Genomic DNA, 12,594 nt, shown 5'->3' with positions numbered 1-12,594 from the left:
ATTTTGAAAATTTCCATTATCGTGTTGCCATCGGCGTAAAAATCGGGACAGTGTGACGCGGGCATTATGAAAGACAGATTAGAAAGGAGCTAGTATTTACAAATTTTCAAAAAGCTATTATAAAACAAAAGTTAAATCATAAATCATATTTATCACATCTTTTATCGGTATAAAAAACGTCTTCTACGGTCTAAAATAAGCTTGCCGGTTTTGGCACATATTTGTATAACATGTATTTTATTTCATTTGTTCAGTCGTGACACCCATTACTGTGTTATACGAAAAGTAAACATCTATTATAACTTAAGATATACATGTAAACAGCATCGTCTTTAATTTGAGCAAATTGTAGAAAACGTTTCACATTTAGAATAAAACATTCAAATAATACCCACAAAGAACGACACAACATTAAGATACATAACAACTTTCAGGAAGACAAATGTTTTGGTGGTAATTATGAAGTATAATACATTTGTAATACATGTACATGCATATCCTCGACCTACTGGACATTTAATAACTAATGTACATTTTTTTCATTAGCATTTTCAACAGCTTCATCGTAACTCGGTGGTGCATCAGGTTTATTGTCTGACCAAGGTGTAGCTGGTCCGTCAGGTTCTATAGGACTATTTCGTAATACTGCTGCCTCGAGCTCTGTTTAGATAGATAAAGTGTATAACATATAAAATAAAAAAAAACACACACATACACAATTTATTAACTAGAGGCTCTAAAGAGCCTGTATCGCTCACCTGTATATTTACTGATGCTTTGGAAATCATATAAAATAAGGTTAAAATCATAATTTATAGTATAAGATAAGATAATAGCAAAATTTCCATAAAATTACTAACTCAGGGGCAGCAACCCAACAACTGGTTGTCGGATTTGTCTGAAAATTTCAGGGCAGATATATCTAATTCTGATAAACATTTTTGCCACAGTCAGATTTGCTCTAAATGCTTCAGTTTAAGAGATATAAACCAAAAACTGGATTTTACCCTATGTACTATTTTTAGCCATGTCTGCCATCTTGGTTCGCGGACAGGGTCATCGGACACATTTTTTAAACTAGATACTCTTATGATGATTGTGGACAAGTTTGGTTACATTTTGTCTTAGTAGTTTCAAAGGAGAAGATTTTTGTAAAAGATTACAAAAATTTAAGAAAAATTGGTAAAATTGACTATAAAGGGCAATAACTCCTGAGGGGGCCAACTGACCATTTTAGTCATTTGACTTATTTGTAGATCTTACTTTGCAGAACATTATTGCTGTTCACAGTTTACCTCTATCTATAATAACATTCAAGATAATAACCAAAAATGGCAAAATTTCCTTAAAATTACCAATTTAGGGTCAGCAACCCAACAACGGGTTCTCCGATTTATCTGAAAATTGCAGAGCAGACAGATATTAACCTGATAAACAATTTTATATAGTCAAGTTTGCTCTAAATGCTTTAATTTCAGAGATATAAGCCAAAATCTACATTTTACCGCTATGTTATATTTTTAGCCATGGCCGCCATCTTGGTTGCTTGGCTGAGTCACCGGACATATTTTTAAACTATATACCCCAATGATGATTGTAGCCAAGTTTGGTTAAATTTGGCCCAGTAGTTTCAGAGGAGAAGATTTTTGTAAAAGTTAACGACGACGGACGACGACGACGACGGGCGACGACGGACGCAAAGTGATGAGAAAAGCTCACTTGGCCCTTCGGGCCAGGTGAGCTAAAAATGCATAGAAAAAAAAACAAGTAAAAAAAATATGCCAGAAAAAAACTTCATTGCTAAATAATTTAGTTTGTTCTGTAATCACTACACTTAAACGGTTTCAGTTCTTGTCCATTCGTTTTTGATGCGTTTTGTTATTTGATTTTGCCGTGTAATTATGGACTTTCCGAATTGATTTTCCTCTGAGTTCAGTATTTTTGTGATTTTACTTTTTTTTTCAAACAATATAAATGAGAGTAAGTATATTGAACATTGCTTTCAAGTAAGGTTCTCGCCTTTACGTTTAAATTGCATTGTATTTAAAGAAATAAGAAACATATAAAATGATAATGTTTTGAATTGAGTAATTTCCCTTTGTCCAAGATACAGTTGATAGTGGAACACACAGACACTTACATCATGAACTACTAAGTGTTTATATTTTAAAAACGTCTTATTTGCTAATCGGAGTAGTGTGTGTTTCATAAAAATGTACTTTTTACATTATTAATAAGCAAAAAACCTCAAAAAACTTGAAACTGATTATAGTTTTATTTCTTCATTTTTTTTATTAATTTTGAGATATGAGCAACATCCTTAGCGAAAGATACCAAGCATTACAAACAACAACACGCAATATGGCAAGTTATATTAAACAGAAGTTTATCAAGGTGCTTACTGCAAAAGTTTTGTTCATGGAAGGGTGTTTAGCATTACAGATACATTCATGATTAAGCCAGTTTACTTACCACTAGGACTATAATTTCGTCGAGTTTCGTCTACATGTAAAGGAACAGTATGCTCAGAGTTATTTCTTATGGAGTCACGTCTCGGTCTTGTGGTATTTCCCATTATTTTGTCTTTAACCCATGTAAGTGCAGAACAACATTTCTCTCGTGCACCTTTATTGCTGACGACACATATCAGAATTATTACAACAATTGCCAATGGAATCATATCTTTAATCGCATTTCCTACTTGGTCCCAAATGTCTGCGACTACAAAGAATGTAACGATTTTTTTAACATGCACAACACTGTGTCACATCGAAATCCAGATAACAACTTGTACACCGTAAAACAAAGAGACGGTCAAATGAAAAGAAACAGTGTCCATGCTTCATTTGCTTGAAACATGTGAAATGTAACCTCCAATACATGACTTGTAATTCAATCAGATTGAGGAAAAGAAAAACCATAACACTATTGTACATCTTTTGCACTATTTTGTTTACATTCGGAAGAGCTCATTATGTTGTGAAAGGGATTACTTAACAGACAGCTATGCAAAGTTATTCACAATATTTACGACAAGCCTATTAAAATCAAATCATATAAATCTATACAATATTATTTGTACATTTTAGGCAAATGAAATAGCAAAGTAATAAAACTAATATCAAAGCTGAAAAACACACGTCGCTGTTACCGCGATGACTAGGACTACAGATGTATTAAATTAAAACATCAAAGATTTTAAACATACAGAAAAAGACAATCTATGAATAGCATGGACGAGTTTAATATTTACGATATTTTCTCTCCCATGCATTAAGTATTTGACCAATTTCCAATAAGCATGCATACCATGAACTTTAACTTCTGATGTAATCTTGAGTCTAAGTTTTGACGATGACTCCTGGTAATTCTTTGCTATGACAAGCTTAAACATCATATCCCGAGCTTTGGAAACACATGTACGGTCAATTTCGTCATCTGAACTATCGTAAGTCTGTAATGAATTACATTGTACTTATAAATGTATCTATTTTGTATTTAGATAAATGAAAATATTTTAAATACGTTAAAAAGAATGTCATTTGTTAATTTGTTAATATATCACTATGCTGGACATTTATAAAATATAGAATTCTTACAGCGAAATAATGTGGCTTTTTACCGAAAAAAAAACAATATTCTTTCGTTTAACAGAAACAACAGTGCAAACGCTGTAATGTCTCGCCAGTTTTACTTATTCAGTCCATGTTAAAAATCTGTAATATATAGGTTTACTAAAACTATCACAGAAAACTTAAAATTATCAATGAATCATGAAAATTAGGTCAATGTCATTTGTACCCCCACCAGACAGACTTTCCATACACTAAATATAATTGAACTATGTAATTGGCTATAATATCTGATAAAACTAAGCATAGTCCAATGAACAACGAAAACGCGTCTAAGGTAAGCAGAAGCCTGCATGACGGTCATGTTCAACTTACAATCATTCCATACACTAAATTTAGACGACCGAATGCTACAACATAGTTTCTGAGATACAGACTTGACCACGTAAAATCACAATTGATCACTGTTCCATGACATGACGGAGATGTAGACTTTGAAAGGAACCCTTATACGGACTTAATACCAAATAGAAATATTAAGGTTTTTCAAGAGGTTACTGAGCAATGAAGATAAGGATAAAGACGATGGATATTTGAAAGACGGAAACTTGTCTTCGTAACATACGGTTTCTGTTCACAAGTTATAATGCATCCAGGTTTTCTACCTTTTGAAATACAAAGTACAGAATTATACAAATAGTTTACGTTCTCGCCGCCGCCGCCTCCGTCGAAGTGTAATTCATATGTCTAGCACTTTGCGGCTTTCGACTGTGGCGGCACAAAAATGGGAGATAGTTCACGGGTCAAGTTTCGACCTAAATCTTAAATTGGTAATGTCGTGAAACAGGTACATGTAATTAATGCAAGTCTGCTGTATATTAAAATGTATTTAAAAATTAAAGCAAATTATACATTTTATTGGAATTCCATTGTACAAGGAGGATCTTGGGTCCTACATGATTCTAATTGTTACTTTAACAAATACATAATATGTAAAATCTACCTACCCATCTCCTGGAAGCATTTGTGACAACCAGTTCTACATCAAAGATGGAAAGTCAAATTCTTCAGACTCAAAACAAACTGTATAGTCTAAAAAATGCTCGTCCTCACCACCCGTAAAGTTAAATGGACATATTTTTATATCTGTTTTTCCTGACCAAGTCAAAATGTAAACTTTCTCCTCAGGTAGCCTTCTTGCGTATTCATCACAGTTGTGGGAATTAAATGAAACTACAAGAAGAGCAGACACAAGAAACTAGTAAAGGAAGAAACTTAGAAACTAAACAATAGGACTCAGTCTACATTGTATAAGATACTGCCAGTAGTTGAGTGTACATATAAATTTTCGTACTTTATAACTAGTTTTCAGAATGTTGAGTTTGTTGCTTACATGTATAGGACGATACTAGAAATGTTCTGCGTTCATAAGGGAATACTTTTCATGCAATTTGAGTCAATTATCACCTGTATTGTTGCTTTTTTATCCGTCATCTCAATGTATCGTACTATAAACAGAAGTGACGGAAGATACAAAGGGAACATTCACAGGGTAGATATCCTACTTATATATCCCTATAGGTCTGATTACTATATATAAACGCTGCTGGTTTGGTACCTCTTAATTGTACTCAACTGGATTCGCTTTGTTCTGATTCATAAATGTATTATGTTTCAGCTTTGAAGTATTTTGGTACATCTTTTGATACCACTTTTCACTTGCTGAATTAGTAGCATTGTATATGAAATCCTCAAGAAGTATAATTTATATAATTATTTGATGATCCATTTAAGATGTTTTCATCTTTCAATATGCTTAGCTGTCATGTTAACACACTTGGTTTCCATATGGACAAATAGAGTCAAAGGAAAATAGAATATAGTATTGTCTAAAAGGGGATGAAACACAAGACTAACACAAGTATAAGACTAACAAAAGTTTGCGTAAACACAATAAATTTATTTATTTAATTGTAAATGAACAGAACAAAAACACAATTAGTCATTATATGATGATTGAACGTTTAAAAAATTTCACGATACAAAAATTATGAAAATGGAGCCCAACAATTACAAAACAAAGTGCGTTTAATTTTGTATTTAATAGAATATCAAATAGATTCACAAAATGAAGTTTCAGCTGAAATAAGAATATATTCGTAGCATTGCAAATCCAAAAAAATTTTTCAATTACAATATAATGAAAGTTTATCCAAGTTTAGATTTGATTATCAGTAAAGGTCTCATCTGACATAGCTCCCTAGCTACATATTTATATATCCCTGACTTTTAATTTAGGTCTGATCGTTCTTGTCGACGGCAAATCTATAATAGCCCTTCAGACGTACAAATGTTATAACTACATATGTTTGTACTACTGACACTTGGTCGGTACCGCTGCTGGTGGACTTCTAGTCCCCTCGGTTATAATCAGCTCTGGTGGACTTGTAGTCCCCTCGGTTATAATCAGCTCTGGTGGACTTCTAGTCCCCTCGGTTATATTCAGCTCTGGTGGACTTCTAGTCCCCTCGGTTATAATCAGCTCTGGTGGACTTCTAGTCCCCTCGGTTATATTCAGCTCTGTAGTCAGTGTTTCTCCAGGGTCGGTACCGCTGCTGGTGGACTTCTAGTCCCCTCGGTTATATTCAGCTCTGTAGTCAGTGTTTGTACTACTGACACTGGGTCGGTACCGCTGCTGGTTGACTTCTAGTCCCCTCGGTTATATTCAGCTCTGTAATCAGTGTTTGTACTACTGACACTGGGTCGGTACCGCTGCTGGTTGACTTCTAGTCCCCTCGGTTATAATCAGCTCTGGTGGACTTGTAGTCCCCTCGGTTATAATCAGCTCTGGTGGACTTCTAGTCCCCTCGGTTATATTCAGCTCTGGTGGACTTCTAGTCCCTTCGGTTATATTCAGCTCTGTAGTCAGTGTTTCTCTGACACTTGGTCGGTACCGCTACTGGTGGACTTCTAGTCCCCTCGGTTATATTCAGCTCTGGTGGACTTCTAGTCCCCTCGGTTATATTCAGCTCTGTAGTCAGTGTTTCTCTGACACTTGGTCGGTACCGCTACTGGTGGACTTCTAGTCCCCTCGGTTATATTTAGCTCTGGTGGACTTCTAGTCCCCTCGGTTATATTCAGCTCTGTAGTCAGTGTTTCTCTGACACTTGGTCGGTACCGCTACTGGTGGACTTCTAGTCCCCTCGGTTATATTCAGCTCTGGTGGACTTCTAGTCCCCTCGGTTATATTCAGCTCTGGTGGACTTCTAGTCCCCTCGGTTATATTCAGCTCTGGTGGACTTCTAGTCCCCTCGGTTATATTCAGCTCTGTAGTCAGTGTTTCTCTGACACTTGGTCGGTACCGCTACTGGTGGACTTCTAGTCCCCTCGGTTATATTCAGCTCTGGTGGACTTCTAGTCCACTCGGTTATATTCAGCTCTGTAGTCAGTGTTTCTCTGACACTTGGTCGGTTCCGCTACTGGTGGACTTCTAGTCCCCTCGGTTATATTCAGCTCTGGTGGACTTCTAGTCCACTCGGTTATATTCAGCTCTGTAGTCAGTGTTTCTCTGACACTTGGTCGGTACCGCTACTGGTGGACTTCTAGTCCCCTCGGTTATATTCAGCTCTGGTGGACTTCTAGTCCACTCGGTTATATTCAGCTCTGTAGTCAGTGTTTCTCTGACACTTGGTCGGTACCGCTACTGGTGGACTTCTAGTCCCCTCGGTTATAATCAGCTCTGGTGGACTTCTAGTCCCCTCGGTTATATTCAGCTCTGGTGGACTTCTAGTCCCCTCGGTTATATTCAGCTCTGTAGTCAGTGTTTCTCCACTACCGTAATTTATAACAACTATTGTAAAATTCCCCGTTGACATATAAACAAATTATTAAGAAACAAAAGTTCAAATCCCCTCAGGCAAAGTTGACTGTAGGATTCATGTGATATATACATGTAGGTCATACAATTTGTACGTATTCACACATCCCTTGATTAAAATTTTCAGGTTTTAAGTATTTAAATTGTGATTATACATAGAACAAGAAAAGCGCACCAGAAGCGATAATGTATGATTTTTTTTTTATCTTTTGTACTGTAAAAATCATATTTCTGTTTCAACATTGAAATTTATTCATATTCGAATAAATTTTAAAAAAGAAGAAGTAATATGATTGTCAATAAGACAACGCTCTACAAGTGATCATATGAAGAAGTTAACAACTATTATAGGTCACCGTACGCCTTTCAACATAATGAAACCCATACTGCAAAGTCAGCTATAACAGTACAACCTATGAACAAACTATACAAATCAGTTAAAAGGGGTTTAATCCATCAGATCCAAAGCAGAAAAACAAGAAACAAAAGCAGACTGGCTATGCCAGGGTAGTATTTATACATCCCTACTACAAAACAGACACTAAGTACAGATCTTAGAGTATTCTAAGTGACAAACAGCTAGTTCTAAGCCAGTAACAACTCAGTCTGATTCAAAGTCATGTATTTACGATTAATGTATCAATAAGTACTAGTACACATCAAACATCAAATAGATTTGGTGTAAAAACGACATTAGCAGTCAGAGTAAGACATTTTACAATGCAAAAACACAGGTATGAACAAATTGAAGAACCGGGGGGATGTTCATATGATTATGAACAACAATAATACTAGTTTGGTAGAACATTCTTCAACAGCCTTAAACAGGTTTAATGTATTTATAACGATTAATAAAAAAAATTGTTTTTGATAAACCTAAAAAAGATGAACAATTAAGTATCCTGTATCTACATGTATTGTTCCAGCATCAACAGTTTACTTACGATCGACAGTATAACAAGTTATTGTTCTAATTAAAGCCATACATATAACACCAGTGATTATATCCACGTTTCTTCTCTTCTTCATTCTGTTCTATTATATAACATAATTTGTGAACTGAAACAAAACAATTGACATCCTAAATCATAAGAGTACGTATAAATATTAATTGGGAAATACAAATGTTCACTTACCATATTTTTTTAAGCAAGAGGGGTCACTAAACAATAATGATTGCTTTTCTGTAGTGACACTTCCCTATTGAACTTATTTCTTTAAAAAATTTTTCAATGATACAGTAGATTATCGAAAAGTGTCATTCGCAAACGTATCCGGAGCACATGGGTTCACTAAGATTCTAGGGTTCTTGTTGCTGAATATTAAGTGTACACTCAGTCCTCTATTTAATGTTTTCTGGACTGTTGAGGAAATGTTCGCGTTTTAAAAAATTCAAATAAAGCAATATAGTTTGTTTGCTAATGAGAAAACTATCCACCATAGGAAGTGGATCTGAATTTAAGCATTCAACCATTGATATATTACTTTACGGTCTTTCGCAACGAGCATAACCACACCGTAAAGTAAGCTGCAAAAAATCATGACATAATAAATTGTGACGCAACTCTAACAATAGCCAATTGTTTTCAAAACAACAAATTAAAAAGGGATGGCAGACAGCAATTTTCGACAACAACTGCATTGAGCCTCTTGACTTGGAACTGAATGTGGAGGTGTTATGCAATGTCAACACGTTTCTGAGTGCCCAACCCTCTTGTAACATAGCACGGTGGTGTTAGTTTCGCATACCGACATTGAAACACTCTATTAAAACAATCGGAGAGGACATGACTCTCAGGATCGACACTAGGCACAAAACAACTAACAAAAAGACCAACAAGTACTCGCAGCTATAATGAAAGCTGATTAAACAATTACTGTACAATCTAGTAATCTACTGATTTGCTGTGTCACTTACTTGATATACTAAAGTGATGTTTTACTTCAGTCGGTGCTTAAAGAATATTTTGGAGCTGTCTCATTGGCAATCATACAGTAAAAATGAAGCAACCAAAAAAGGTATGCTAGTAGCAACAAAAACTAATGTCAAAATTATTTTTTCCTTCAAACGACACTTCACATATACTTGTATTTATTTAGAAACAAAATGACCTATCAGAATGATATCTTAGGGGGGATTGGTCCATGTTGTTGGAAATCATACATCCACAAGATGTCCTCTGCACAGTACAGGGACGACATTTTCTAAATAAATAGTTTGACTTAGTTGAGGGAAAATGTAAAATCAATTAATTTATTATAGTTTGGGAACTTTACGAAAACGTTTCAATAATAACTTTTACTAATTTTGCTTATAATTTTCTATGTGCAATGATCGCCTAACTATTACATGCATCATGGATATTCGTTAATTATACTTCCGTCCGGTATTGCTAAATCGAACAGACCAGATATGATCGTCAAAAAGCGCGTTCATTTTTAGGTCTTTCCACCTTTTCGCGTGGAAAGACCTATTGAATTTCGTCTGATTATTTTTTTTCTTCCGCCTAATTTTTTTCTTGCGGTGTAAAAATGTTTCAAAAGATGTTGCTCAGTTTTTTTGTATATGATATCATACAGTCTATACGCTTTTTTGATGCGTTTTGTTATTTGATTTTGCCATGTGATTATGGACTTTCCGAATTGATTTTCCTCTGAGTTCAGTATTTTTGTGATTTTACTTTTTGAAACTCACCCTTGTTTAACCGAACACTTTTCTTTGTAAGAGTTATCTCCCCAAACACTGTTTTTCTTGTTATCGTCCTTCCCTCCGCCTATATCACACTGCTCTGTTGCTCCGTAATTCTCGTATCAAGACTTCAAAACGAGACCAGGCATTATCAGCGACGTCACAATGTGAGAGGAGAAGTTATCAGCGACGTCACAATGCGAGAAGAGAAGCTTGCTTTTGTCAAGCGTAAAACTGTCTTAGGGAGAAAGAAACGACCAGTAATAGAACGATAAAAAGATAATCGGGTTTTCTTCGTATAGATATCGTAAAATATCAGCCGCTCGACACAATGTGAAACTTTTTAGCTCGTTCGCTACGCTCACTCGCCAAAAAGGTTCACATTGTGGCTCGCGGCTGATATTTTACGATATCAATGTGGAGAAAACCCGATAATCTATACTTATCAGATCTCCTCCGCAACCGTAAAAGAAACCGACAAATTTATTTTTCCAAATTGCTCGTTATATCCTCAAGATATTAGGTTTTATTTTGACCGAAGCTTTATGAAGACCCCATATGAGAGTAATTTCCCCTTTTGTATTGAAATAAGTGAAATAAATTTGTAACTGGAAAACCATAAGTGATAGAGGCCTAGGGTCTTTCGATTTGAGGTCCTTGGTCCAAAAAAATAAAAATGAGGTCAAGGTCAAAGGTCAAGGTCATGATTAAAATTTATTTGATTTTGGCTTGTTATCTTATATTTTCAGAAATCATATAAAATATCGACAAAATATTTTCACAAAATTGTTAGTTACGAAATGTCGTAACACATAATTCTTAGTCGAAAGGGTACGTAGACATTTGACGCGAGTTTTCCCCCTTTTTATATCTAATATCATACGTATGGCAAATAACCCATTAACAATATAAAGTAGAGGACTTCTAGAGTCTTTTGATTTGAAGTCCTTGGTTTATGAACTTGAAATTGAGCTCAAGGTCATACGCTTATTTAACGATCTAGATTTTGACCTTTGCTTTTACCTCATATGTACACATGATAAGGCCATGGGACTTTTTGCATTAGGTTGTAAGCAATGTGACCTTAAAAAAGACAGCCAGAAGTGACTTTTGTAAACCGGAAGTAGCTATTTTTGTACTAAATCAATGTAAAAGTATATAAAACCATATATTTTTGGAATCAGTGTCAAGTAAACTATCAAACAATGCCGGAAGTAAACTTTTTAAACTGGAAGTAAAAGATTATCTCCTTTTTTTATATAGAAACCAGATATTTTTGGAATCAGCGTACAATAAGCTGTCATTTGACGCTGAAACTGACATTTAAAATCAATTTTTATCATTTTCATTTTTAAATAGATTCTTACTGGTGGAAAGACCTTCAGTTGTTCTCTGAACAATTGGTTTTTAATTTATAAACAGTGTTTGTTCAGTAGTCAATGTTGCTCTTGAAGAAGATTTTTTCTAACGTGTCGTAAAGTACCCGAACTCAGGGTTTAATTTTACTCAACGATATTAGATTCCCTGTCATAAAAAGGGTTGACAGGGCCGCTTTGCTTGTTTCTTCAAGTTTTGTGCTTTTTTTTAAATAGCTATGCAAGTGTAGGAAAACTTTAAAGTAATCACAGAAATGCTTCACGCGATGTGATTCTTTTGTTCATGTCTCATCTAGTTTCGAGCGATTTTTAAACGACTCAGAGAAAATACCCAATTTTACGATCCATACTAAAAAACAAATGACATGCACAGAAGTGATAGATATGTTTATCATATACGTAGACTAAATAACATATGATTTTTACTGTACATGATAATAGCATTGAATTTACGTAAATTCCATATTCCATATCCATATATCCAGCGCCTGTGATAACTATATGCACGTGTATTGTTCATGTTGTTATGCAATACACATAACACATGCCATGCATGTAGACTTTGTTTTTAAAAAAAAACATTACTTTCAATTCGGAGACCTTTATTGTGTGGAATACAGATACATATTAAAATCTATTAAGACAGAATGATCAAAATAAAGACGGCAATACGATATATTCAGACTTTTCTGACCCACGATATTACATTGTGAAGTGAAGGGGTCAAATACAGTTTAAATTAATGTTACAGTATGATGTCAGTACACGTATCCTTATATCATTAATGTTGATCGATGAAAGTGAGGAGTATACTTGTACTAGTAAAATCACTTACTGTATGAGAAATTATGTGTATATTATTTCAAACCAGCACTTATGATAACTTTTCATCCATTATCGAAGAGTGATACTGATTGGCATATCAACGGCATATGAACTGTGTAGACTGTGTAGCTATTTGTTATTGTACACATACATGTACCAGATTTAAGTATGTGTAGATCATGATTGTCGTCAACACTCGTATATAAATCATGTAAATTATATTTATATAGTTTTCGACAACAAGGTTTAATAGGT

At 34.8% G+C, this 12,594-nt stretch overlaps 1 protein-coding gene across 1 annotated transcript; it reads right to left on the bottom strand.

Moving 5' to 3' along the window:
- Positions 1-311: 311 nt before the first annotated feature.
- On the bottom strand, positions 312-12,456 carry LOC143070485 (uncharacterized). The gene is made up of 6 exons (XM_076244758.1): positions 12,350-12,456; positions 8,394-8,508; positions 4,580-4,805; positions 3,310-3,454; positions 2,473-2,721; positions 312-660 (listed from the first exon to the last, which is right to left on the bottom strand). Exons 4-6 carry the CDS (start codon positions 3,395-3,397, stop codon positions 524-526), a joined length of 474 nt encoding a protein of 157 aa, XP_076100873.1. The 5' UTR covers positions 3,398-3,454; positions 4,580-4,805; positions 8,394-8,508; positions 12,350-12,456; the 3' UTR covers positions 312-523.
- Positions 12,457-12,594: the final 138 nt, after the last annotated feature.

The sequence above is a fragment of the Mytilus galloprovincialis genome, chromosome 4 (assembly GCF_965363235.1).
Source record: "Mytilus galloprovincialis chromosome 4, xbMytGall1.hap1.1, whole genome shotgun sequence".
Taxonomy (NCBI): Eukaryota; Metazoa; Mollusca; class Bivalvia; order Mytilida; family Mytilidae; genus Mytilus; species Mytilus galloprovincialis.
This window is presented reverse-complemented; position numbering and strand designations above follow the sequence as displayed.

Excerpts from the sequence above, each read along its gene's own strand:
- LOC143070485 (XM_076244758.1), bottom strand. The coding sequence starts at position 3,397 with ATGATGTTTAAGCTTGTCATAGCAAAGAATTACCAGGAGTCATCGTCA. Across the intron at positions 2,722-3,309 it reads ATCAGAAGTTAAAGTTCATG|TCGCAGACATTTGGGACCAA; the intron begins GTATGCATGCTT and ends CATTCTTTGTAG. Across the intron at positions 661-2,472 it reads ACGAAATTATAGTCCTAGTG|AGCTCGAGGCAGCAGTATTA; the intron begins GTAAGTAAACTG and ends CTATCTAAACAG.